The 25,081-nt window shown below is 47.4% G+C and overlaps 1 protein-coding gene across 16 annotated transcripts; it reads right to left on the bottom strand.

Moving 5' to 3' along the window:
• Window positions 1-165: 165 nt before the first annotated feature.
• SETD4 (SET domain containing 4) lies at window positions 166-25,081 on the bottom strand. Of its 16 annotated transcripts, none has more exons than XM_086414122.1 (12): window positions 24,426-24,881; window positions 22,639-22,800; window positions 21,657-21,826; window positions 19,412-19,507; window positions 14,981-15,018; window positions 12,496-12,584; window positions 10,532-10,961; window positions 9,561-9,735; window positions 7,800-7,881; window positions 6,836-6,916; window positions 3,730-3,853; window positions 166-2,560 (listed from the first exon to the last, which is right to left on the bottom strand). In XM_086414122.1, the coding sequence occupies exons 3-12, from the start codon at window positions 21,727-21,729 to the stop codon at window positions 2,441-2,443; spliced, it is 1,308 nt and encodes a 435-aa protein (XP_086270248.1). In that variant the 5' UTR covers window positions 21,730-21,826; window positions 22,639-22,800; window positions 24,426-24,881; the 3' UTR covers window positions 166-2,440. The 16 variants fall into 16 exon arrangements, with proteins under 16 accessions (XP_086270248.1, XP_086270112.1, XP_086269971.1 ...); XM_086413986.1 differs by having other exon boundaries at window positions 166-2,575; window positions 24,426-24,876; XM_086413845.1 differs by lacking the exon at window positions 22,639-22,800 and having other exon boundaries at window positions 166-2,575; window positions 24,426-25,081.

The raw sequence follows: 25,081 nt of genomic DNA, 5'->3' as shown, positions 1-25,081 counted from the left end.
TCTGCAAACTGAGAGTCTTATAATACTGGGGTTTTTTTCAATTAATTTTTATTGGAGTATAGTTGGTTTACAACGTCACGTTGGTTCCTGCTGTACAGCAAAGCAAACCAGTGATGTGCAGACATGCATACATATATACATCCTTTTTTTTAAGATTCTTTTCCCGTAATAGTACAGAGGATTGAGGAGAGGTCCCTGTGTCCGCAGTAGGTTCCTATTAGACTACTGATTTCTTTTCAAACAAGGGTAGATGTGTTGCAGATGATGAAACAGTTCTCATTTGCAAATGTCTGAGTGGTTGTTTCTTGTCACTGTCCATTTTTTCTAATCGTGGACAACGAAAGCACACAATTACCACATGGGTCTATCAAGTTTTTCTTGTCAAGGGGAGGCTTTAGTTTCAAAAGGCACAAAGCATCTACAAGCAGGAATTAATATGTGTGCGCTCACTCACTCAGTCGGGTCCAACTCTTTGCGACCCCATGGACTGCAGCCCACCAGGCTCCTCTGTCCACGGGATTTGCCAGGCAAGAATACTGGCGTGGGCTGCCATTCCCGTCTCCAGGGGGATCTTCCCAACTCAGGGATCAAACCCACATCTCTTATGTCTCCTGCATTGGCAGGCAGGTTCTTTTCCCACTCGGGAAGCCCAAGAATTAATATATTTAGGTCCTAAATGTCCACAGAGATGGAACAGGAAAATAAACGATGGTGCAGTCAGGGTCAGTGCACGGGGCCCGCGGCCTGAGTGGTGACTCAAGCTTTACCAGGACACACCACGCATTTATGTCTGCACGCCGCCCATGACTGCTGTGTCCTACAGCTTGGACAAATGCCCCGCAAGCTTCATTATTTACTATTTTACAGATATGTTTACAATTTTACAGAAAAAGCTGGCAAATGCATGGTAGAGCGTATCCTGAAACACACTGCAGTCAGTAAAAAACAAACTCAACACCAACTACATCTATGAACAGGGCAAGGGGTTCGTGATACAACAGTGAAGATGTTTTATTTCCAACTCTGACTCCCAAGGTGCCCAGCACGGTGGTGGCAGGGGTGGGTAGCATCCCTCCTCAACCTCAGGGCCCCGGCTTCTCTGAAAGTCCCCCCTCCTCTGACTTAGCCAGGGCTCCCTGAGACCAAAGACTGCCGAGGCCTGAGGAAGGGATACGTCCCCTTCCCACCCCAGTCCTAAAAAGGCTAAGAAATACTGTTTGGGAAGGATTAAGGCTAAAGCATGCCCATTTGCCCTAGGTCAGTCTCCCTACACAGAGTCCCAGAACCAAGCAGAGGGCCCCACTGAGGCTGGGCTGTGCTGGGTGGGGCTGGGACCCCCAGGGAGAGCTGCAGAGGGAAGATCCCGGGAGTAGAGCTAAAAGAGCTGTGCGGGGTGAGCCCCAAGCACAAAACTTGATCTCTGATTCCTCGCAACACCCCCATTAAAATGAAGAAAAGCAGCAGAAGAAAGGAGTCAAAACCCCACCACAGACAACGGGCTTCCCTGGTGGCTCAAACGGTAAAGAATCTGCCTGTGTTGTAGGAGACCTGGGCTCAACCCCTGGGTCAGGAAGATCCCCTGGAGAAGGGAATGGCCACCCGCTCCAGTATTCTTGCCTGGAGAATCCCATGGACAGAGGAGCCTGGTGGGCAGCAGTCCATGGTGTCGCACAGAGTCGGATGGAGGAGCTGACACACAAAGAATGGTAAAGGGAGGACACCGGTTGAGCAGAGATTCAAACACATTCTGGAAAAAAACTGTAAACAGAGGGAAGACTGGAGAGGGGGAGGGGAGAGGGGGAGGGGATGGGGAGCACCCCGTGCCGGCTCCTCCACCCCGCTGCTGGGTGGGAGCACAGGGAAACCCCCCTCCCCATCCCAGTCCAACAACCTCATTTTCAGATGTGCAATCAAGGGTGAAAAATTCAAAGTGAGTCACTCCAGCTCAGGGCGGTCGAGACCCGGGATGGCTGTGCGTCCCCCACAACCCCACTTCAAAAGCCGAAATGGTGAGGGGGTGGGGGGGCTCTGAGTATAAAGAAGCACAGCCTCTTGTTACCACACACGGAGCCCCGGGCTGACCCTGGCTCTATCCCAGCCTCCCCTCCCCATTCCAGGTCGCACTTCGCTCAGACGTCTTCCTCCAGGACTGACTGTGAGTTACCCCAAGGGCATCAGAAGGTCTGCTGGGATGGACGGCACGTCCCCCTCACCGACAGCTCCAGGGCCCTCCAGAACTACCCAGCCCCTGCAGAGCGCCTCCACATCCCCAAGCAGCCACCACTTCCCCCCACAGACAGACAGAAGCACAGGGATGGGACTGAACAGATAACTCTTCGTTGACTCTCAATGAGTCCATATAAAATAAACCTGAGTTAAAAAATGTTTGAAGAAGCCACACCCAGCAGAGGAGGTGACCTTACGCACTCGGTGAAGTGTGTTACGAAAAAGCTGTTTGCAAGGTGGTCAGGGCCTTGGCAGAGGCCTGGAGAATCTTCAGCTCTTCCGTCCGCAGTGTTTCTACCAAAGTCAATTGGTTCATCAAAGCCACTTCTTCATCCTTCATGCGAGAAACCTGGAAGTTATTTTTAAATGGTTTTTTTTAGTGTAGTAAAATACACCTAAGATTTAAGACTCTAACCGGTTTTAAATGTACAATTCAGTGGCACTAAGTACATTCACAGTGTGTGAAACCACAGCCACCATCTGTCTCCAGGACTTTTTCATCTTCCCAAACAGAAACCGCACCCATCAAACATTAACTCCCCACCTCCCCCTCCCCAAATCCCTGGGAACCTCTAGTCTGCTTTCTGTCTCCATAAATTCTGGAATACCAGACGTCTCATTTAATTTGAATCATACAGTATCTGTCTTTTCATGTCCTGGTTTATTTCACGCAACACAATGTCGCCAAGGTTCAATAAAATCATTTGTTAATCACAGCAATGTTTTCATTCAAATGAGCTGCTGCTGCTGCTGCTGCTAAGTCGCTTCAGTCGTGTCCAACTCTGTGCCACCCCATAGACGGCAGCCCACAAGGCTCCCCCGTCCCTGGGATTCTCCAGGCAAGAACACTGGAGTGGGTTGCCATTTCCTTCTCCAAGGCATGAAGGTGAAAAGTGAAAGTGAAGTCACTCAGTTGTGTCCAACTCTTAGCGACCCCATGGACTGCAGCCTACCCAGGCTCCTCCATCCATGGGATTTTCCAGGCAAGTGTACTGGAGTGGGGTGCCATTGCCTTCTCCCTCATTTAATTAAAACATTCACTACACAAACGGGAAAAAAGTACCTTAAAAATCTACGAAAAAGAATTCACGCACTAATTTACCTACTAAAAGGTGTGTGTGTGCTGTGTGCTAAGTCGCTCAGTCATGTCCGACTCTGTGACCCCATGAACTGTAGCCTGCTAGGCTCCTCTGTCCATGGGATTCTCCAGGCGAGAGTGCGGGAGTGGGTTGCCAGGCCCTCCTCCAGGGGATCTTCCCCACCCACGGGTTGAACCGTCTCTTACATCTCCTGCATCGGCAGGTGGGTTCTTTACCACTAGCGCCACCTGGGGAGCCCACTGAACAGTATAAACACATGTTAAGAGTCAAAAACACAGATTACGTCAGTGTTTATTTATTAAGGCGTTAACAGCACCCCAATAAGGTGGACTATTCCTATCCAACAAGTACAAAACAACTTCTCAATCAAAACACTTAAGAATGAGATATTCTAGAATCATACCTTTCGAAGCACAGCATGAGTCTCCTCTATGAAATAATGGCATATTTTCTGGGCTACGTCCAAACTTGCCTTCTCATTTGTATCAGAAATTATTTCCCCAAGAAGTACTTTTTTCCAGCACGTACTAGAACCAAAAATATTCAAGAAGGTCATTTCAGCAGGTTCTCAGAAATAAAGGCTTTTCCACTTCAACACTTGTCCTGTTTTTCCAAAAACATAATGAAACTCATTCCATCAGCGCATTCCTTCAAACCTCCTGCCAACGCGCAGGTCCTGTGTTGAAGCAGACACAGTAGACAAGAAGGAAGGAACCCTGGGGATCAGAAGCAAGGGGCTGAGTTTCCTAGCATCACAGTCCTTTGGCTCACAAGCAAGCGGAGCCACGGCCACCGGCCACAGGGAGGGGACAGAGGATGGACGAAAAGGCGAGCCCACAGCCAGAGGACCACAGACTAAGGAGCAGAGGCGGCGGGTTTCATTTTCTTCAAATCACAGCGTCTCCTTTAAACAACAACAAAAAAAATGACAAACTCAACACAGGACGTTTCAGAAAGTAAAGTGCTCTACAGATGGAAAAGAAGTCTTTTTCACCATGCTGGTCATGCCAATTTTATACAAGAAAGTCTGCAGGAAAGGGGGCTCCGTGGGCTGGTGGGGACAACTTTCTGCAGGCAGAACAGCGCTGCCGTGCCCGGACAGGCAAGACGCCGAGCCGGAGGCGGCCAGGCGGAATCGACACGCCCGTAGAAGCACAAAGAGGAAGGAAGCGGGGTGGAGGACAGGTTCCGGACGCGGAGACTGTGGATGTGGGCAAGGCGAGGAGGAAGAGGCAAGGAGAGGGCTGCACCTTCCTAGTGCAGGGCACGAGAATCGCTGAGAAATTCCCCACAGCCCCCAAGCCACACTCGCATACAGTCTCAGACGGGTCTCTAGAGACGGTGGCAACCTCAGCAGCAGGCTGGTTCTTGGGAAAGGAGGGAGGGGAGGGAGAGAGGGGGAGCAAGAAAGAAAGGACATTCCTTTGCGCTGGGTGCAGTGTTTCCTACTAAACCGCTATCTGTTTTAACCCTCACGACTGCCCAGCAAAGAAAGCATTATTATCCCCACCTTTTAGACACAAAGAAACTGAGAATCCAGAACAGTGAAGAACTGAGCCTAAGTGACAGAGCTAGTGAGAGGCAGAAATAAGCGTGCAAACACCAGTCAGGCAGAATCCCAAATGCACGCTTCCTCTGCCACACCACTCCAGTCAGTCAGAAAGAACTCCAAGGGACGGCTTCCCTAGTGGTCCAGGGATTAAGAATCCGCCTGCCAATGCAGGGGACACAGGTTCGATCCCAGGGCTGGGAAGATCCCATGTGCCTCAAGGCAGCTACGCCTGTGTAGCACAACTGCTGAGCCCACGCTCTAGCGCCCGAGTCACGACTACTGAAACCGCGCACTGCAACTACACAAACCCAAGGGCCCTAGAACCCGCTCTGCAACAAGACAAGCCGCCCCGATGAGAAGCCCACACCGCAACTCGACAGAGCGACCCCTGCTCTCCTCGACTAGAGAAGGCCCTCCTGCAGCAACCAAGACCCAGAACAGTCAATAATTAAATAAACAAAAAGTTTTCGATTAAAAAAATAATAATAACTCCAAGGGAAGCAAAGAGGCCTCAGCAGGAGCCCTGGGAAACACCCAGTTGCTTTTTTTAATCCGAGGTTAACATGTCTTGAAAAAGCACTGGTACCTTTTTCCAAGGAAGATGCAAAGAAACTTACATGGTGGGTACACATGAGATAAAATGAAACGGAAGACAAACGGGATGGGCGAAACAAGACAAAGGAAAGACACGGGGAGGAAAGATGAGATGGCGAGTCAGGGATGAGCCCGTGATGACTCGCATGCCTTAAAATCCGGCACACTTGGACGGACCACAGATCAAGTTGCCTGAGTTTTCTAGCAAGCAACAAGACGAAGGAAGTGTGTCGGATACAGAATTCAGCGTCTGCTAAGAAAAAACGCACGGTTTCTGGCGTGGAGACCTGGGAGGGAGTTTTTTTCCCTCCCAGAGTCCCTACAGAAACGTAGGAACGTCGCGAACAGGAACGTCGCAGGCGTGACGGAAGGAGCGCCGGCCGCCGAGCTGGGGACTAAGTCTCGGCGCTGAAGCACCGAGTCCCCGCCACAGCTCGAGGACGGTTCCGCCACCTGCAGGATGTACCCGCTCCGGTTTCTCTCAGCTGAGCTCCTGCTGAGTAGTGGGCATTACTCCTCCCCGCCTCCCTCGCAAGGGGCTCCAGGGCGCGCAGCACGTTCCTCTGACTACGCCTGCCACGCTAAGGGGAGGACGAGCAGCCTCCCGGGAGTGCTGAGGACCCAACCTGGACGCGCGTCTCCAGCGGGGGCTCCTCTACCCGCCTGCCCTCTGAAGAGACCCAGGCCTCTCCTCAGTGGGGGTCGGGGTCTGCCCGCAAGACGGAACCGGGCGGGGTCCGTGCTCAGGAGCCCTGTCTGCTTCTGGGGAAAAACCTCCCTACTCAAAGACTCTCCTGTGACCAGCGTCAGTGCGCACACTTTCTGAAGTGTTCACCCTGAACAGCGAACTGCAGGTCACCCGGGTTAGGGGGGGAGAAATATCTGAGGAGAGGCCAGTTCTCAGGACCATGCACTCAGATTATGAGTCTAAAACAGATACTTCCAGAAACCGTAGAAAGCTAGACATTCCCCCACGTGGGGCGAGTTACACAAAGAATGTGCGTGCTAAGTCATATCTGTCAGTCGTATCTGACTCTTCGCGACCCCATGGACTGTAGCCCCCCAGGCTCCTCGGTCCATGGGATTCTCCAGGCAAGAACACTGGAGTGGGTTGTCATGCCCTCCTCCAAGGGATCTTGCGGACCCAGGGATTGAATCCGCGTCTCTTACCATCTCCTGCATTGGCAGGTGGGCTCTTTACCACTAGGCCACCTGGGAAGCCCACACGGAGAATAAGCAGCCCCAGTATACAAGGGCACTTCTTTCTCCTCTGAAATGGGGCATTTGAGTGTCGGCCAAACCAAAAGCCACAGTTACGTCCAAATTGTAGTGGCAGCGGGTGACCAACAGACAGGGCACTTACAATTCTTCAGCTTCCAGACATAACAACTTAAGAGCTGTGAGCAGCCGCCAAGACGGTCCATCCCATCCAAACGTCAGATTCCTAAAGCAGAAAAAGGACAGGTGTATGTATCGATCACTGAATCTCTGTGTCCTACACCTGAAACTAACTCAACAGTGTAAACCAACTACACTCCCATACAAACTAACCCTAACCCTAAAGTTAATTTTTAAAAATGACCAATCTGTCACTGCGACACTTCACTGTACCCCAGTAAATGGCTCAGGGGCCACACATTTTTTTAAAGGGGCCGTTAAACATGGTGCAGCCCGCAGTCTCAGTCACAAAGACAAAAGAGAAAAATAGGTCTGCAAATACTTAAGTAGAAAGCTCTTTTGAGCTGGTAAGAAGCTGAAGCTGGATGAGGAGACCACAGTGAGACAGATGAAGAAAAGTCCGGGTTGTCCCGAGGATCAAACCAAGGGTGGCATCACAGCTAGCTGGCCCTCACTCTGCTGCTGGAGCAGTGAGAGCTCAGTTTTGTCTAAAGCAGAAAATCCGCAAGGGGGGGAAGGGAGGGTCTCAAACCCAGTTGATCCCATTTGGTGTGGAATCACCTCAGCACCTCCCATCCCAGGAGCACGCACCCGGTTGCTGGTGACTGACGGCCAGGCTGGCTTGCAGGACTAATGCCACGCTGCCTGACTGCATGACAGCAACAAGCACTCAGGGCCACCAGTCAGTACATACAATCATTTAAGACGTCAAGTTCCTATCTCAGGTCCCCAGAAAAGTCTCTTGACAAGTATCTTCCCCTCCTTGTGCCCCACCACACATCAAGCACAATGTACTATATACAAAGAGCTCAATAAATAGCTGTCTGTCACCAGATCTGAGCCAGAAGGCCTCTCACACCTTTGAAAACCCGAACTCTCAATTTTTCATCAAAATTTCCTAAAGGAAAAATTTCAAGAGAAACACTTACTCTATGAAGTCATGATCCTCCAAAATGGAAATCTTTTTGTTCATCTGTTTAGCAGTGGATGGAAGATATTTAACAAGTATATCTGCATTAAAAAAAAAAACAAAAATCAGGCTGCGATATAGAGCATAAAATTCAGGCAAAAAGGGAGACCCTTCTCAGCTTACTTTCCATCCCATCAGCAATTTAGACACATGTAAACAATTGTACCTCTTTCACATAAAAAAAAAAAAAAAATCTAGTCTTTTGGTCCAACTCAATGAGGTCACGACTTAGCCCTTGAAAGGATACAAGAATTACCAGACAGCAGACAGAACATCCGCTACCTCAGCTCCTGCTCCCACAAAGCAAACCAACCCACAAAGTCGGGGAATGAAGACATGACAGGACCAGTGGGAAGCCACACCCACTGAAGCACAGGCTGCAGACGATCATCAGGAAATGTTTCCAGGCTTCAGGTTTTTAAAAGTCAGAATTCAAAACTATCTGGATATTAATGATTGTAATCATAAAACAACTGAAAATGATGATGCAAAAATTGACAAAGCTTTTTGGGGTAATAGGATAATGAAGGATTTTTCTATTTTTTATAAAATTTCTTTTTATTTTTTCTTACATGCAAAAATAAAGTGTGAATTTTGTTCAAAGTATTTAACAAATCAATACTGCATGGTCATCAATATTAAAAGTTATTCTGATAATACGATGCTAGTCTCAAAGCTAGCTTTCTAGGAGACCCAGCAATACCCAGTTTTTGCTGTTCTATTTCATTTTGAAAAACGGCATTACTACTCTAGCTAGAGGATGGAGTGGTAGCACTTTGACCAAGTTTCTATTTCCACTAGAACTTATATTAAAATTACTTCAAATTATACACTCGGTAAATCTCCAGCCATTTCTTCAACGCCTAGAAAACTGCTTCTCTGCTGCTTGAAGGGAAGGGAGAATACATCAGCCTTCCATGTATTATTTTTAATACTATATTTGGAATTTTTACAACTTTAATACGTATTTTTAAAATATGACGACGATGCTAAGTAACAAATGGAATCCATTTTTTTATCACGGCCTTAAACCCCCTCAAACAAGGGCTGTGTGTAACATATTTATCCTGTGATTGGTGCAGTGTGATTACACACAATGGGTGTTTCGTAAGTCCTTTTTACTTGGAACTCTCTCACCCTGCACTTTATTTTTTAGAGTGCTTCCATTCTTTCTTCAGTATCCCTTTACTTATTGAGCTGCACGAGGCCTTGCTTGCGCACACAGCATCTTCACTGTGCCCTGCGGGGTCTTCAGCTGTGGCGCGCAGGCTTAGTTGCCCTGCAGCAAGTGGGATCTTAGTTCCCCAATCAGGGATCGAACCTGCGTCCCCAGCATTGCAAGGCAAATTCTTAGCCACTGGACTGCCACGGCAGTCAAGTGCCCCCACTGCTCTATCTTTAGTGACAATGTCTCAGGACAAAATTTCCATTTCTCGTCATCTACAAGTACTCTATTTCCTAGGAGTTTTCCTTTGCTTTCATTCTACTGTCCGACCTAATGCAAAAAAACTTTTCTCAGTTCTTAACCTCAATATGGATCAAAGCTACGTTGCTTTTACTTCAACACTGAAATGACGTGGTCGGTAAGAACTGGGATAGCTCTACCTAGGAGAAAGTAACTGATACACATTTTAAGGTTTTGTCATTTTTATAAAAAAACAACCAGATTGGTAGCAGGGAATCCAATTATCTTACTGATGAAACCAAAGTCAGTTCCAACCTTTAGAGACATAAACACAAGCGTGAGGATTGCTGACGCAGACAAATCCGTACTCCAGGAGCAGGCGGTGGTTATCGTGGGGGCCGTAGCAGATGAAAACCTCCTTGTGTTTGCCACAGCGTGTAGCCGTTCTAATTTCATAACAGCGAGTTTCCTCATTAAATGCTGCTTTTATCTAGAAAAAAAAACAAATTGCAAAACATGTCTCTTAAAGCAAAGCAGAAAATCAAAAAGATTAACTGATTACATTCATTTAAGCAAGATGCAGCTTTCAAGTCCTCAGTACAGAATGTACCCACATGAATAAAAAAATGCCACATCTGAACTTCGGCCTCTTTGGTTTGCCTTAATCTCAGTCCACTGGGGATATAGTCATCTCCTTTAGGAGAGGGCAGAAGCCTGGGGATGAAGAGGTCTCTAGCTGACTCCCAAAGTGGGATCCCTTCTCGATTTCCCACAAACACCCATCCAGTCAGAACCTGTTGGCTGAACACCACCTCCGTGCCAGGCCCTGTGCTGAGCACTGCGGTTACACCAAGTGCAAGGTAAAAGCCCTGTCCCCCAAGGCTAGAGCTCCAGGGGCAAGCAGCAAGACCCTCAGCGATCACAGCTAAACCCTGAGAGCGATGCCACCAAGTGTGGACGGAAAAGAGACAGGAAAGCAAGTGAGGCTTTGGTCCCAGGTCTGAAAGGATGAAAGATGCTGCCCCCTGGGGAGCTGCTGGTTCAGACCCTCCAGGGGAAACGGCACCAGGCTCTGTGGGTCTGGAGAGCAGAGTCGGGAAATGGGGCAAAGGAAAAGGATGCCAGGAGGTGGAGACAGGTCAGGAGGAAAGACAGGAGCCTACCAGACCTGACGGCAGGGAGGCTGACCAGCTGCCCCATTCCCTGGGGCTCTGCTCACTACTCCGGTCGCAGGTTCTACACGGCCCTATTGAAACCGAACCCAGGTCCCCCGGTGGATGTCTCACCTGGACGTCGGGGCTGTGGTTCAGCAGATCCAGGTAGGGGGCGAGCGCGCAGGTGTCTGGCTCTGGGGAAAGGCACAGCAGCGGTGGGCGCTTCATGTACACAGCCCTGGTGTTGACGGCGCACCAGGCCCACCGCAGGGCGCGGTAACTAAAGATGGTCTCAACGGCCTCAGAAAACAGAGGCTGCAGCGAGGAGAAAAAGCCTCGAGAAGAAGAAAAGAACTCCCACACGTGGCTTCTCTGCTCCCAGGCCTTTGTTTTCAAAGGGTTGGGAAGAAGATTCACCACTTCCGGCTCCAAACAAACTGGGCAGGTGTAGGCCTTTGGTAAAACCTCCAGGTAAGGCTTCCAGGGAGACCGATCCCCAGCATGCTTCTCTGACACTAAAAAGGTGCACAGAGCCAGCAGAGGAGATGGAGGAGGCTGCCACCTTTTAAAATGAAAATCCAGATTGGAGGAGTTACTTTGATTCAAAATATGGAATAAGCAAGAGATGCAGACACCTGAGGGCTTAGTTCTGCTTCCAGAGGGGCTGTGGCCAAGTGGTCAGTACACTCCATGTTCACCGAATGCATCCAAGAGAGGGTCTTCCTTCCTCAAGGGCTCCTCCCGGGACCACCCCCAGTACAGAGGCCATGAACAGGCCACACTGACACAAGAACTGGCTCGCTAACCTGAGTCCAGCTTTGTTTGCAAGAGATTACTTTCTGCAAAAACCTCTTTGCTTCCAACTCTGTTCTCCAGTTTTAAAGCTGTTGCTAGAATTTCACTTGTTCCACTTTAGTAAGGATATAAAATTGGGGGATATGGGGAGCAATTGATAGAAAGAACCTAGACCTTCCCCATTCGACACGGTACCCACTGGGCACCAGGAGCTATTCCAATTCTTGCTTTTTAGTTAAATAATATTGAAAATTCAATTCCCCAGTCATAGGAGCCACATTCCAAGTGCTCGTCGGCCATATGTGGCTACCATACAGGAGAACTCAACGTGAAATACTTCTATCACTGCAGAGAGTTCTACTGTGCAGTAATAACCCAGGCAGAAAAATGAATAAGCTCATTATATACCTGTTACAGTTTGGAAGTTTTTGGTCTTAAACTCCCCCATTCTATTGCAAATTATATACTGCAGTATTTTTGTTTATTACCAATAAAAAGAGCTCATGTGGCATAGGTGTACTTAGAAAAGTTTTCATTAATCCTTCAAAATTCAGGTTCCTATATAACCATGCATTCTACTCAAAACTCCAGAAGGATACAGAAAATGTTAATACCAAGAGCATCCTTGCCTCTACTCAGGCTCATGAAAATATATCAGCCTTCTTACAAAAGTAAGCCAGAGGGGCTTACCGTGGGTTGAGAAACAACATAATCTTTCTTCCTTTATCATTTAGAAACCTCTTATGCTGAGGACCTTCCTCAATCTGTCCTCGAAAACCCACCCAAAAGAAAGAGACCCCCCCTATAACATCAGCCAGAAAGTAGTTTTCAGCTCCTATGTTGGCCTCTTCTCTTCTATGCCAAATCTAACCAGCTCCTTCATATTGTCAACAGCTCTTCATAGCTGAAGGAGAATTCAAGCAAGTACAGTAAGGGTAAAAATAAAAGCGTAAATAGCATCTGTCAAGACCCACAACAGTGGGAGAGGAGTGGAGTGCTGAGTCAAGGCACTCAGTTATGGTTTGTGTGTCTATGCTCCCATGCAATCCTCATTTTTTGGTAAGGTCAGCTCAGGATTCAAATCCACTTCCTAAGCAGCCTATTAAAACCTTAAAAATGCAGTTTACCATGAATTAAGAGCCAACTTCATAGAATCAACTTTTCACATCACTTCTGACATATACTAGCCACATGAAGGGACTGGGTCCTAAGGGACTATGTCTTAGCTGACATACTTTCTGACGATACAAACTTGAAAGGAGAAACACTCGCGCCAGATGAGCTGGTGAGCGGTCACTTACTTAGCAATGTACGCCCCTAAGTAGCTTCTGATCACTGTGTCCGTGGTGAGTAGGCAGCTCTCAGGCAATGAGATAATCGTCTGTCCCTCCTTACCAGAAAGAAAGTAAAGTTTAGAACACCCGTGCTTGGGGGAGGACCTGAGTGAATCTTCTGAAGTCCCCGATTCCACAGTCATCTACTAAGAACCCAGTGGAGCCCAACCATAGACAACCAAAGAGCTTCCAAAGAGCCCGGGGACGGGCTCCCCGGGCCGAGTCAGCAGACACGGGCAGAACTGCTCCCACGCCGGGCACTACAACCCCAACGAGAGTCAGAGGTTAAGGGTGTGACTGACACCCACCACCAGTCAACCTTCCATCAGAAAGGAATGCAGAAACACTGACTCAAGTCATAGTGTTCCTTCATGTTCCTACACCAGGAAACAGTGCCACCTACAGGCAACAGACAGAAACCACACCAAAAATTTCTTCCAGTGAAATGCATGTGCCTGGTCATTCCCAGTAATGACCTATTCGCCATATAACCTGTAACAAGTACCTGAATTCGAAAGGGCAAGGGTGGCCCCCCCCAGCACAAGAATCTCACTTGATCACCTGCAAAAGTAGAGTTTTCAGTTTCTCCCACTGAGACAGAAACACAGGAAGAAAAATTAAGACACCAAGGAACAGACCAGTAGAAATAAAGCACTAAGAAGCCAGATAAAAGATCCTGCTTTCATCATAACTGACACCTAAATAGGGGTTAAACATCTTGGCCAAAAATCTCATTTCAGTTTCTGGTCTCCTCATCTGTCAATCAAGACTGAGCTGGGACTTTCCCTGTGGTCCAGTGGTTAAGAATCTGCCTGCCAGTGCGGGAGACATGGGTTCGGCCCCTGATCCGGGAGGATCCCCCATGCCACGGAGCAACTCAGCTCGTGCACCACAACGGCTGAAGCCACCACACTACACAAGGAGCGGTCCCTGCTCACTGCAACTAGAGAAAGCCTGTGCACAGCAGCAAAGACTCAAAAATTAAAAAAGAAAGACCAAAGACCAAAAAACAACAACAACAACAACAACAACAAACATTTAAAGAACGATTATCTTCACACACAAAAGACTGAGTTGGTACGGTCACTAAAATCCCTTCCTGCTCTGACATCCCATGTCAACAAAAAACCAAACAAACCAAAAACAACCCTCTGAATACAAGGTTCTATATCTTGATTGAAATAAATGTCTTCATCATCAAAACCCTATCAAACTGGACACTTAAAAATGTGTGTATTTCACTATGTGTAAAATATGTCTCAATTTTCAAAGTTTTTGCAAAAAAGCCACATTTGAAAGTACGTGTAAAGTAACTGCCAAGTATCATTTCCTGATCCAAGCAAAAACTACCCAGAGTCACCACTCTATTTATCAGAGGTATACTTCTCCCCCTCAAAGTCTGCTAGAGAACAGTGATATACCTCCCCTCAAAAAGAAAGATACTGCACAACAATGTGAATGGTGAATGTACTTAGGACTATTCAACTGCACACTTAAAAATGGTGATGATAATAAATTTTCTGTTGTGTGCATTTTACCACAATTAAAAATGAAAAAAAAATTATGATAGCATAATAGAATTACAACATTAAAAGCTACCATTCTTTAGGTTAAAGATACAGACACAGCTGGGTTTTATCTAAATTAAGGAGTAAACATAAAACAGTTTTTAAACAGAAAATTTAAATAATTACAAATAAGGAATGCATGTCTAGCTCTACAGAAAACTGTGCACTGGCTGTCCTTTAAATAGCACGGAAGAACTAAAAGAGACCTGGCAGAGCAGCTCTGTCATTTACTTGCTCACTGTCCAGCCTTGGAGACCGAAGCCAAGAGGGTCAGGGGCCTCGCTTGGCAGAAGGGGACCCCGGGACAGGCTGAGAGGTCCCCTCCCCTGCCTGCTGGGCTGCTGGGTTCTACCTACTACAGAGGCTCAGATTTGAGCGGATCCCCTCCAGCCCCAGCCCACACTCAGCACATTTAAAACATGATCAGACTTACAAACCTGCTGTGGCGGAGATGGCCAGTCGTGCACCCCAACGCGCTCTCCCTTCTCACCCTCCCTGGGCGCTGGCAGGTGAGATGTGGCTGGAACTTTGTGGATGAGCAGAAGCCTGCCCCTCCTCACCCCCTGCTCCCTCCTGCTACACGCTGGAGCTACACCCTGGTACTACACCCTGGAGCTCAGCTGATGGAGCCCGGACCACCACACCGGCTCAGGACCACCTACCCAGGCTCGTTGACCTGACTACCAAAGAAACGTGCGCTCCGTGACATTGGCTTTGTTTCTTGCACACAGCCAACAATTCTAACTGACAGAACTGTATTCAAACCCATCCATTAAGTTGAAAAAAAAAAGTATGTCTAAAATATTTTTAATTCATTTGACTTGAACCCCAAAACCAAGCAGAAAAATCCACTTTGGGTTTCAAGGTGAGAGAGAAATTCTCACCTGCAGGGACGTCTTGCTCATCAGTCCTCTTCCTGTACCTACAAACGCACAGAGAGAAAAAAGATAAATCCTATGACAGCTTCAAGGTCTTAGAGATACTATTCTGCATAAGAGATGTGGGTGAACTTCAAAATGACACAAAGCTGAAGCAGAGTGTGTCGCATCCTTTGACTCCCTGGGGAAACCAAGGATCAAGAAGCTATTCGGGATGATGTCTCAACCTCCTTTTGGGTTTATGATCCTTGAAGGGCAAAATCCGCCTTAGACACGACACCTAAAGATTATCGCCTTCAGGCAGCTCAGGTGCTGGGTCTTGGACGGGCCACCTGAAGCTGGACTCTCTCCCCTGGGGTCTCCTGGCCAAGGTGGGGGACCAACTCCCCAGGATGCCTACCCAACTTCGGAGGCTGGACCCGCAGGTTACTTCTACCCATTACCAGACCCAGCGTTCCGCAGGAATGATCTCCAGTCTTTGGCTGAATGACCACTAAAGCCCATTCAGGTGCCACAAAGCCTGGGGCTGTGCCCTCCCCTCCCCAGACAGGCAAGCCACGAGCCATGCTCTCTTTGACCTGACAAGCCATAAGCTGTGCTCTCCTTGACCTGACAAGCCATGAGCTATGCTCTCAACAGGATAAGCCACGAGCTATGCTCTCGACAGGATAAGCCACAAGCTGCGCTCTCCTTGACAGGACAAGCCACGAGCCGTGCTCTTTGACTGGACAAGCTCGGTGAGGTAGATCCAGAACCAGCTGCTCCCACGAGCCAAGGCCTTGACCAGAGCACAGTCATGACACTAGCTTCCCCGGTGGCTCTGGCAACACCACCGACATCCGTAAGTTTACCTTCCGTGCCCAGGGCTCCCCTCCTGCCAGTCCGCTGACAGCTTTTCTCAAACAGATGGACACGATATGACCTGTAATCATTATATGAAATCTCTCTAGTCTTCTCAAAACCACAGTTTCTGACTTTTTTCTCTCTGCTGGTTGCTGTGGTTGTTCAGTCACTAAGTCATATCCGACTCTTTGTGACCCCACGGACGGCAGCACGCCAGGCTCCCTCTCCTTCACCGTCTCCCAAAGTTTGCTCAGACTCTCAGATGGGAAGGAATATAATACAGCAAAAGTCAATGCCTGTAGGCCTAATGGGAGATTCTGGATCATGAAGAGAATTCTTGACTCGAGTCCGGAATCAGGTGTCTGGCAAGTTTAATCTGATGAGTAGTCCTTCCTACCTAGAAGCATACTGTCTGCTCGAACACATGGCTCTGATTTTAAGAACTTAATTTCTTTTGTGTGTCCCACAGTAAAGTTAACCATCCCTGTGGGCCAAAACCTTTAAGAACCCTTAAACGGGAGGAATTTTTTCCTGTGGAGTCCCTGGTGGCTCAGCCAGTAAAGAATCCACCTGCAATGCGGGAGAGCTCGGTTAGATCCTTGGGTTGGGAAGACCTCCTGGAGAATGGAATGACTACCCACTCCAGTATTCTGGCCTGGAGAATTCTCTGGACCGCACAGTCCATGGGGTCGCAAAGAGCCAGACAAGACTGAGCAACTTTCACTTTCATCCTTTAAAAAAATCCATGTGCTAATTTAAGTGGAAATTCCTGTCTAATACATATATGAACAGAACTCGGCAGATGGAATAAATCCAGAAGGTACTTTACCTATATGTCCCCTACATAGTGGTCAATAGACCAGAAAACAGATGACAGTAACTTGCACTTACTAAGGCAAGGTAGGAAGTGCTCATTAGAATGTTATTAGACTACTCACTGCCTTATAATTTCTGCTGCTATCTATCCAAGAGGCCCAGATTTGGACAGTGCTTTTAGTGTTAAAAGGAAATATTAGAAAAAAATAAAATAAAAATAAAAGGAAATACCAGGGTCTGCCCCCAAAACATAAATTAGATCCAAGTCTAAAGACTGAATCCTGCTTTTAACTTGGAATCCTGCCTTGACTCTCCACAAACTAATTCCCCAGAATTTCATACATTTTGACAGAATCCCATGAACTTTCTCTGCTATCCTACACTGATTAAGAGCTAAAGATATAGAAAACACTTAGGGAAGGTATTGTGGACTGAATGCTTGTGTCCCCTTAAATTCATATGTTGATTTCTTAACCCCCAATGCAATGGGTTTGGAGGTGGGGCTTCTGATAAGTGACTAGGTCATAAGGGTGGAGCCCTCACGAATGGAACTTGTGCCCTTGTAGGAAGAGAGAAGAGAGTTCCTCATGTGAGGACACGAGAAGATGGCAATTCACAAAGCAGGAATCAGTCCTCACTAGATACTGAATCTGCCGAAACCACAGTTTTAGACTTCTCAACCTCCAGAACTGTCTGAAATAAATTGCTGTTTAAGCCACTGGGTCTATGGTAATTGGTTACAGCAGCCCATACTGATGAAGGTTCCTTGCCCCCAGAATTGTAAGTGCAGGCCTCAGGCACAGCAAGTCCACTCTGGACACTGCTTTTCTCTTGATCATCTCAAAGAATTCCATCCGGGACTTCCCTGGTGGCCAGTGGTTTAAGACTCCTCCTGCCAGTGTAGGGGACACAGGTTCAATCCTTGATCTGGGAAGGTCCACATGCCCTGAAGCAACTGAGCCCACGCACCAGAACTACCAAGCCACGGCACAGAGAGCCTGTGCTCTGCAACGAGAAGCCTGTGCCTACAGCTACAAAGTAGCCCCCCAGCCCTGATCGGTGCAACCTGAGAAAGCCCACATGCAGCAACAGAGACCCAGCACGGCCAAAAATAAATACATTTTTTAAATACATTTATTAAGGGAAAAAAACTCCATTCAGTAAATCTAAGAGTATGTTTTTTTTACTAGGCATTCCCCAACACACAGCAACAGAAAGTTAAACACTGTGTTAGAGGCTAATAAATATGGTTCGTCATCATAAAAATGGAGCAATCCTAACAGAGAATGGTTCAAAATCAAGTATGTTAGCCCACAGTCATCAGGTATTACTAACACATAGGGAACAGCTTCACACACATCGCCTCACTAGACCAGGAGCACATGAGGTAAACAGTTTATCTTGAGGGCGGATGAGGAAGGCACTGTGCTCTGAGTTCCATTACCTAACGGGCACCTGAAAGGTCACTTTAAGGGCCAAGGGGAACCTTCAGAGGCTCACAACTCAAGCATTCTATAAGGCGAAACGTCTGCACCTGCCCTGTGATCCTGAACTTCGAGGCCCTCAGCTCACAACTGTCTCTGTGCTACAGCAAACCTGAAACCCATTTGAGGAGCACATCGGTCCTCTCGCTGGTGACCGCAAGCCCACTTGTGGACAGAGCTGGGTGGCCCTGTCCGCAGGCACATGCCCATAACTGCCAGCTCCCCGACTTCTGTGAGAAAATGTTCCAGAAGAGCACGCTGACCCAAACTTCATGACAAATTTCTCAATTTTCGGTAAATGTTAATCCAACCTCCACAGGGAAACACCTAAACTTTCAGAAAAGAGTATTCACCCGTCCCTGTTCAGGTGTCTGTGGACGCCAGGGCCACAGAGGGGCTCCTCCTCAGTTAAGGCTTCCCTCAGGGCTCCTCTCCTCGAGCCACCCACCCAGGGAACAAGCACCCCCACTGCTTCTCTGGAACCCGCTGGCCTGAGAAAACTCCTGGGATATACCTGAGCTAGGGGATAATCCCATCAGCTGCATGGGCTTGAAAATCTCACGAAACCACCACGAGCAGGTTGATAGGATCACAAGTCCCCACGTTACACAGTGTCTTCCCTACAAAATCCCAGTGAAGACATTTCCCTCACGTCTACATTCTAGAAATACCTATAGCTCTGATGAGTAAACAAGTTAGTTGTGCTTACAGAACACTAAGATTCAGATAACTGACCATGTACACTGGGCTGCTGGACAGAGGAGTCAAATTGGCAGCCCACCTCTGACAGGGGTACAGTCAGTTCAGTCACTCAATGGTGTCCGACTCTTTGCCACCCATGGACTGCACCACGCCAGGCCTCCCTGTCCTGACCAACTCCCAGTGTTCACTCAGACTCATGTCCATTGAGTCAGTGATGCCATCCAGCCATCTCGTCCTCTGTCGTCCCCTTCTCCTCTCGCCTTCAATTGGGGGTACAAGATGTCATAATTATGGCTTTTAGGTGTTATCCTTATCCCTGCCTTCATCTTATTTTTCTATTCTCATTTCCCTTTTCTAACTTTTAATTTTATTTCACCATTTCAGAATTTCTGTCCATAAGCCCCTTAAAACTCATTTTCCAAATAAGGTAAAGTGTAAATAAATATTGCACCTACAAGGCAGGAAGCCTGCCACACAACAGAAGACGTGCTCCCAGAAAGAATACAGCCCGCCTGCGAGAATCACCCTGGTTCTCCCATCACCTGGGCCCATGTGTCTCTCAGGAGACAGGTGAATGAATGCCAGATCTTACCTGGAAAATGGGCAGGTATCAAGGTTGTATCTTCAAACCTCCTATCTTTCAGCCACTTCTTAAGCTCTATAAATTCAGGCTTGTAGCTCTCATTCACTAATCAAGAGAGGAAAGAAAACCTGGTGACTAAAATCACTATATAATTGGATCACTCCAAACTGACAAGATGACTTTAAAATTCATACGGAAATACAAAAGACCTGGAATAGCCAAAAACACTTTGAAATACTGACCTCAAAACTTTTTATCACTAAAAATGACAGTAACTAAGATTGTGTGATACCGTCATCGAGACAGAAAAAGAAATCAATGGAATAGAAAAGAAAGCCCAAAATAGACCTACACATATGCTGACAACTGTTTTTTTTTTTTTTTTTAATGCAAAGGCAATTCCATGGAGAAAGGACAGTTTTGTTTTGTTTTTTAATAAATACTGCTAGAACATTTGGAATAAACAAATCACGGACTATAATTCATGTTAAAACAAAGACCTATTGATATACGTTAACAACACAGAATTATCTCAAAATAATTATGCTGAGTAAAAGAAGACAGATTTTTAAAAATGCATACTATATAATTAAATAAAACCATAAAACACAAATCAATAGTGAAAGTCCGAAGATGGAAGAAAGGAGGGTTCAAAAAGGGGCCAGATCAAAGGATTACCAAAGGAAATGAGAAACTTCTTAGGGTGATAAATACCGTTCACATCTTGACCTTGGTAATGGCCTCCTGTGTGTATACATATGTCAAATTCTATCAAATGTGTGACATTCACTGTGGGTCAGTTATACCTCAATGAAAGTGTTTTCTTAAGAAACATATGATCCAAAATATACGGCTCCTAAAATAGGTTATCACAACCTAGAGTTCACAGTAAGAGCACTGAATAAGCAACTACTACACTCCCAGCACTGCTAACCACTGTGGAGGACGTCAACATGCTCTTTACCCTCGAGAAGTTAATGTTCTGGTTGGGGAAATAAGACTTCCACAAAAACCAACTGGAAAACCAGAAGGTCCTGAAGAGTAATAGCCAAGAAGCATGGAAACCGGGTGACATTAGTGAGAACTGGAAATGGCATTACCGAAAACATGAGACCTCAACTCAGTCTCAAAGGTTAGAGAGAAACGCAACAAGTTGGGAGAAGGGAAGAAAGCAGGTTTGGCTGGAGAAAGACTACGAGGAATGGCAGATGTGGGGGACGCTGGTAGAGAACACACTTTTAGCACAGGGAGTGGCGGGGGGCGGGGCACTTAGAAAGGGAGCTGATGGCGAACAGCATACAAGAGACAATGAGGCTGGACTTCCCTGGTGGGCCCGTGGCTGAGACGTCACACCTTCCACTGCAGGCGGCATGGGGTCCATCTCTAGTGTGGGAACTAAGCTCCTACATGCTGCGCAGTGCGACCAAAATAAAGAAGACAGACAGAGGGTAATGGGTCTTTAAAATAAAAATAAAGACAATGAAGATCCTGGAAGCTCCTAAACCAAAGAGGCAACAGTCCCTTAGGAAACTCAGACTGATGGTGGCAACTGGAACTACCAACAGGAAAGAAAAACAGCGATGTGATGAACAGCCGGCTGAGGTCACCTCTGGGTACAACAGAGAGGGAGAAGTTAACCTAAGAAAGACCAGGTGAGAGTGAGTGGGACATGGCCTACAGGGCAGAGAAAGCTATGTAGTCAAAGACAGCCTCTGATGGTGCTGACGAGCTGTGGGTCAGCGGGGAGACATTTTGCTAACTTTCATCAAAAACAACAAGTGCACTTATGCAGTCCTCTCCAGTGGGCCAAGGGCCTTCACATACAGTATCTCGCTCAGCCTGGGTGACACTGAACTTGAAATGATAAACTTATGTCCAAACACTGATAACCTATAGGTAGTGAGAGGTCAGGCCAAGAAGCAGAAACCTGGGAGTCATCCCCAGAGAAGACAAAGCTGAAGCAATACATTTGTAATCCCATAAGCATTTAAAAGAATAAAATTGCACTATTACAAAACAGGATTCTCTAAGGGGGCTTCCCTGGAGGCTCAAATGGTAAACAACCTGCCTGCAGGGCAGGAGACCCAGGTTGGGAAGAGCCCCTGGAGAAGGGAACAGCTCCCACCCCAGTATTCCAAGTATTCTCTATGAACACTGCTTATGTGCCTTTGAGAAAAGGTCTGTGTATCTGTTAATATCAACCAGCAAAGGATTCCTTTTTTCATCACTGGCACCAAAAGAATCAAAACTGTACCTCCTCTTGATTCAGAACTTGTGAAGAGTTTTCGTCTTCTGATCCGGCTTGTTCTTCCTCCTCCGTTCTTCATACTAAAAATGCAGTTTTTGTTTAATTGTCCAAACTAAAACAAAAAGCATTTTCTTTGCTTTTCTTTCCAGTTGTATGACAATCACTGTTCTTTGTACCTGTAAGGATATAAATATATAAAACATTTCTCTAAAATGTTTTTGTATACAAATTGTTTACACTATGAGCTAAATCATGATCCCTGCGCAGTAATAGAATTACCATTATATTGGTCCCTCTAAAACAGTTTTATCTCAACTTCCTACTAAATGCTGATTAATCATGGAAATTCTCATTATCAAGTTCATAATTGTGTGCACATCTCAATGCTAATCAACGTTTACTAAGCAACAGCCTAACTGTACTCTGAATAAACAGTAGCCATGCACATGAAAAGATGCTCAATGTTACTAATTATTAGAGAAATGCAAATCAAAACTACAATGAGGTACCATCTCACACCACTCAGAATGGCCATGATTAAAAACTCTACAATGGAGAGGGAGTAGAGAAGAGGGAGCCCTCCTACACTGTTGGTGGGAATATAAGTTGGTGCAGCCGCTATGGAAAACAGCATGGGAGGTTTCTCCAGAAACTAAAAGCCGAGTTGCTATAGGATCCAGCAATCCCATTCCTGTGTATATATCTGAACAAAACTATAATTCAAAAAGATACATGCACCCCTATGTTCAAAGCAGCGTTATACACAATAGCCAAAGCATGGAAACAAGCTAAATGTCCACCTACAGATATGGTGCATATATACAATGGAGTACTAGCCACCCATTCAAAAAAAGAACGGAATAATGCCATCCGCAGTAACATGGACAGAAGCAGAGGTTATCTAAGTGAAGTGAGCCAGAAAGGGAAAGACAAATACCATGCAATGCCACCTATATGTTGACCTAAAATATGACATAAATGAACCCACCTATGAACAGAAACAGAGTCAGCAGAGAGAACAGACTTGCGGGTCCCCGGAGAGGGAGGCGAGGACGGATGGACTGCGTTGAGATGCAAACAGTTACATACAGAATGAACGAACAAGGCTTAGTGTATAGCACAGGGAACTATATTCAACATCCTGGATAAACTATAATGGAAAGGAATATAAAAAAGAATGTGTATGTGTGTTTATACATATAAATATATATATAGAATCACTTTGCCGTACAGCAGAAATTAACACAACACTGTAAATCAACTGTACTTAAAAAAAAACAAAACAAAAACCATTGCCCCCATTTGCCAGGAAGTTGTACAGGAAGAAAAAAGGATTCTCTTTCAGTGTGAAGTAATAATTTGTTCTTAAAACCAGGATCCTGAAGTAAACATAAACTAAGTAGGTGGCTGCCAGAGATTAGGGAGAAAATGAGAACCAAGAGAGCAGACAAAGCAAAGAGATGATTATAAAATCTACAGTGACCACTACAGTTTCTACATGATACTTCCTCAGAAATATAAAAATGAAATCTATGAATCACACTGGCATGATACAGGTAATGGAGTATTATGAAGCCATTAATTAAAAGTACCTATGAAGATAGAATAATATACAAGATACATTAAGTGAAAAAACAAAGTTGCAGAACAAATTCAAAGACCCCTTATTGGTCTCTGTTGGGCACATTTTCTGTTTACAAAACAGGAGGATTTTACGAAAATATTCAAAAACGTACAAGGGGAGGGGGCTTTTACTATTCCTTCTGTAACTTCCTATTCTGACGTGTACATATATATATATATACACACATATATGTACACATATATATATATGAGTACATAAGTGACATAATCCTAATATTACTTATGTGCGTATTATGTGCACTTTAAGACTTCCCTGTAGCTCAGACGGTAAAGAATCTGCCTGCAAGGCAAGAAACCCAGGTTCAGTCCCTGGGTCGAGAAGATCCCCTGGAGAAGGAAACACCAACCCACTCCGGTACTCTTGCCGGAGAATCCCATGGACAGTGGAGCCCGGTGGGCTACAGTCCATGGGGTCGCAAAGGGTCGGACACGACTGAGCGACCAACGCTACTAGTACTACGTGCACTTTAACCAAACCACTGTTTTTCTTAAGTTACTAAAAATTACCAGGCAGCCCATGAATAAAGAGACACGAATCCCAGGCTCTGCTACTGTACTATTCCTTCCCAGCGATGGAAGGTTCAGTATTTGATCGACCAGAAGGTGGAGTCGGGCCCCAGGGCCCACCCCGGCTCGTCCCCTCGGCGGCCCCAGAGCCACTGCAGCGCGCGGGCCGGGACGCCTCCGCGCGGACCCCCAAGACCCGAGGTCCGGGGAGCGAGGTGTGCACGTGGCGCCGGGGTGACCGCAAGGCTGGCGGCACCGTCCTCGCCCCCCGTTCTCCTACGCCAGACTTGAGGCCGCCCCTCCGTTGGCACACACTCCGCACCTACCCCGCCCCGCCCCGCCCCACAGCTCTGCCGCCGCCGGAGGACACAGGGCTGAGACCCCGGCCGCTGACAAACGCCCTGACTTAGGGCCCTTCGCGCCGAGGATTCTCGGGTCGACTTTCGCTAAAAGAACGAGCCCCAAATACTGGGGGGGCGTTAAGTGTAATGCGCAGCGGCATGGCAGAGGGTGCACGATCTGAATTCAGCTCTCTTTTTAAATAATAAAAGGGGAGCCCAGGAGAAAGCCGAGTCCCGTTACCCCGGCAACCGGAGGCCCCGCCCCGGAAGTTTGCCAGCGCACCTTGATACAGCTCCAAGATGGCGGTGGGTAGGCCCGAAGCGCGTGAACAGCCGGAACAGCACGCCAGTTGCTCGCGAGTTACAGAAGCGGGCCGCAGCAGCAGGGGGAACAGCCGAGCGCCGCCAGGCCCGCCTCTAGGCCACACTGACCCAAGTCCGTGGTCGCCAGGCTGAGCTCTCGGCGCCGCGGGCCTCCGCCTACCGGCTTGCACATGCGCATTCTTCCGGGGGGAGGGATGGAAGGGGACGACACGGCTGACAGAGCTAGCTAGGGTCGTCCGTGGCTGGACTGCAGGTCCAGGAGTAAGGAAACCTTGTGGCCCGTGGACCAGGAGTCTACGCTCTGAAAGCCGACCTGGAGCTTCTTTCCTTCCGTAGTTCCAAGGGAGGAGCAGCCAAGTGTGCGTCTGCCAGGGCGGCCACCGGGCCCTCTCCGTGGCCCACCCACTTCCGCCTTGCCGGGCGGGGCCGAGGCCTTGCAAGGCCAGGCTAGCCCCCATTTCCGGGCTGACTTTGCTTCGACCCTCACTCAGCCTGTCCGTGGGCCAGAGTGCCCTGTCGCGTTCCTCTTCAGCTTAAGGGCACTTCAGATCATCTGGCCCAGTTGGCTGTCCCAGGAACAGCGTAACTTCTCCCTACAGAAGACGGAGTTCAATT

Source organism: Bos grunniens, chromosome 1 (assembly GCF_055505025.1).
Source record: "Bos grunniens cultivar Pamir isolate PY7600 chromosome 1, Bosgru_T2T1.0, whole genome shotgun sequence".
Classification (NCBI taxonomy): Eukaryota; Metazoa; Chordata; class Mammalia; order Artiodactyla; family Bovidae; genus Bos; species Bos grunniens.
The sequence above is the reverse complement of the archived record's forward strand: the minus strand, read 5'-3'. Positions and strand labels throughout refer to the sequence as shown.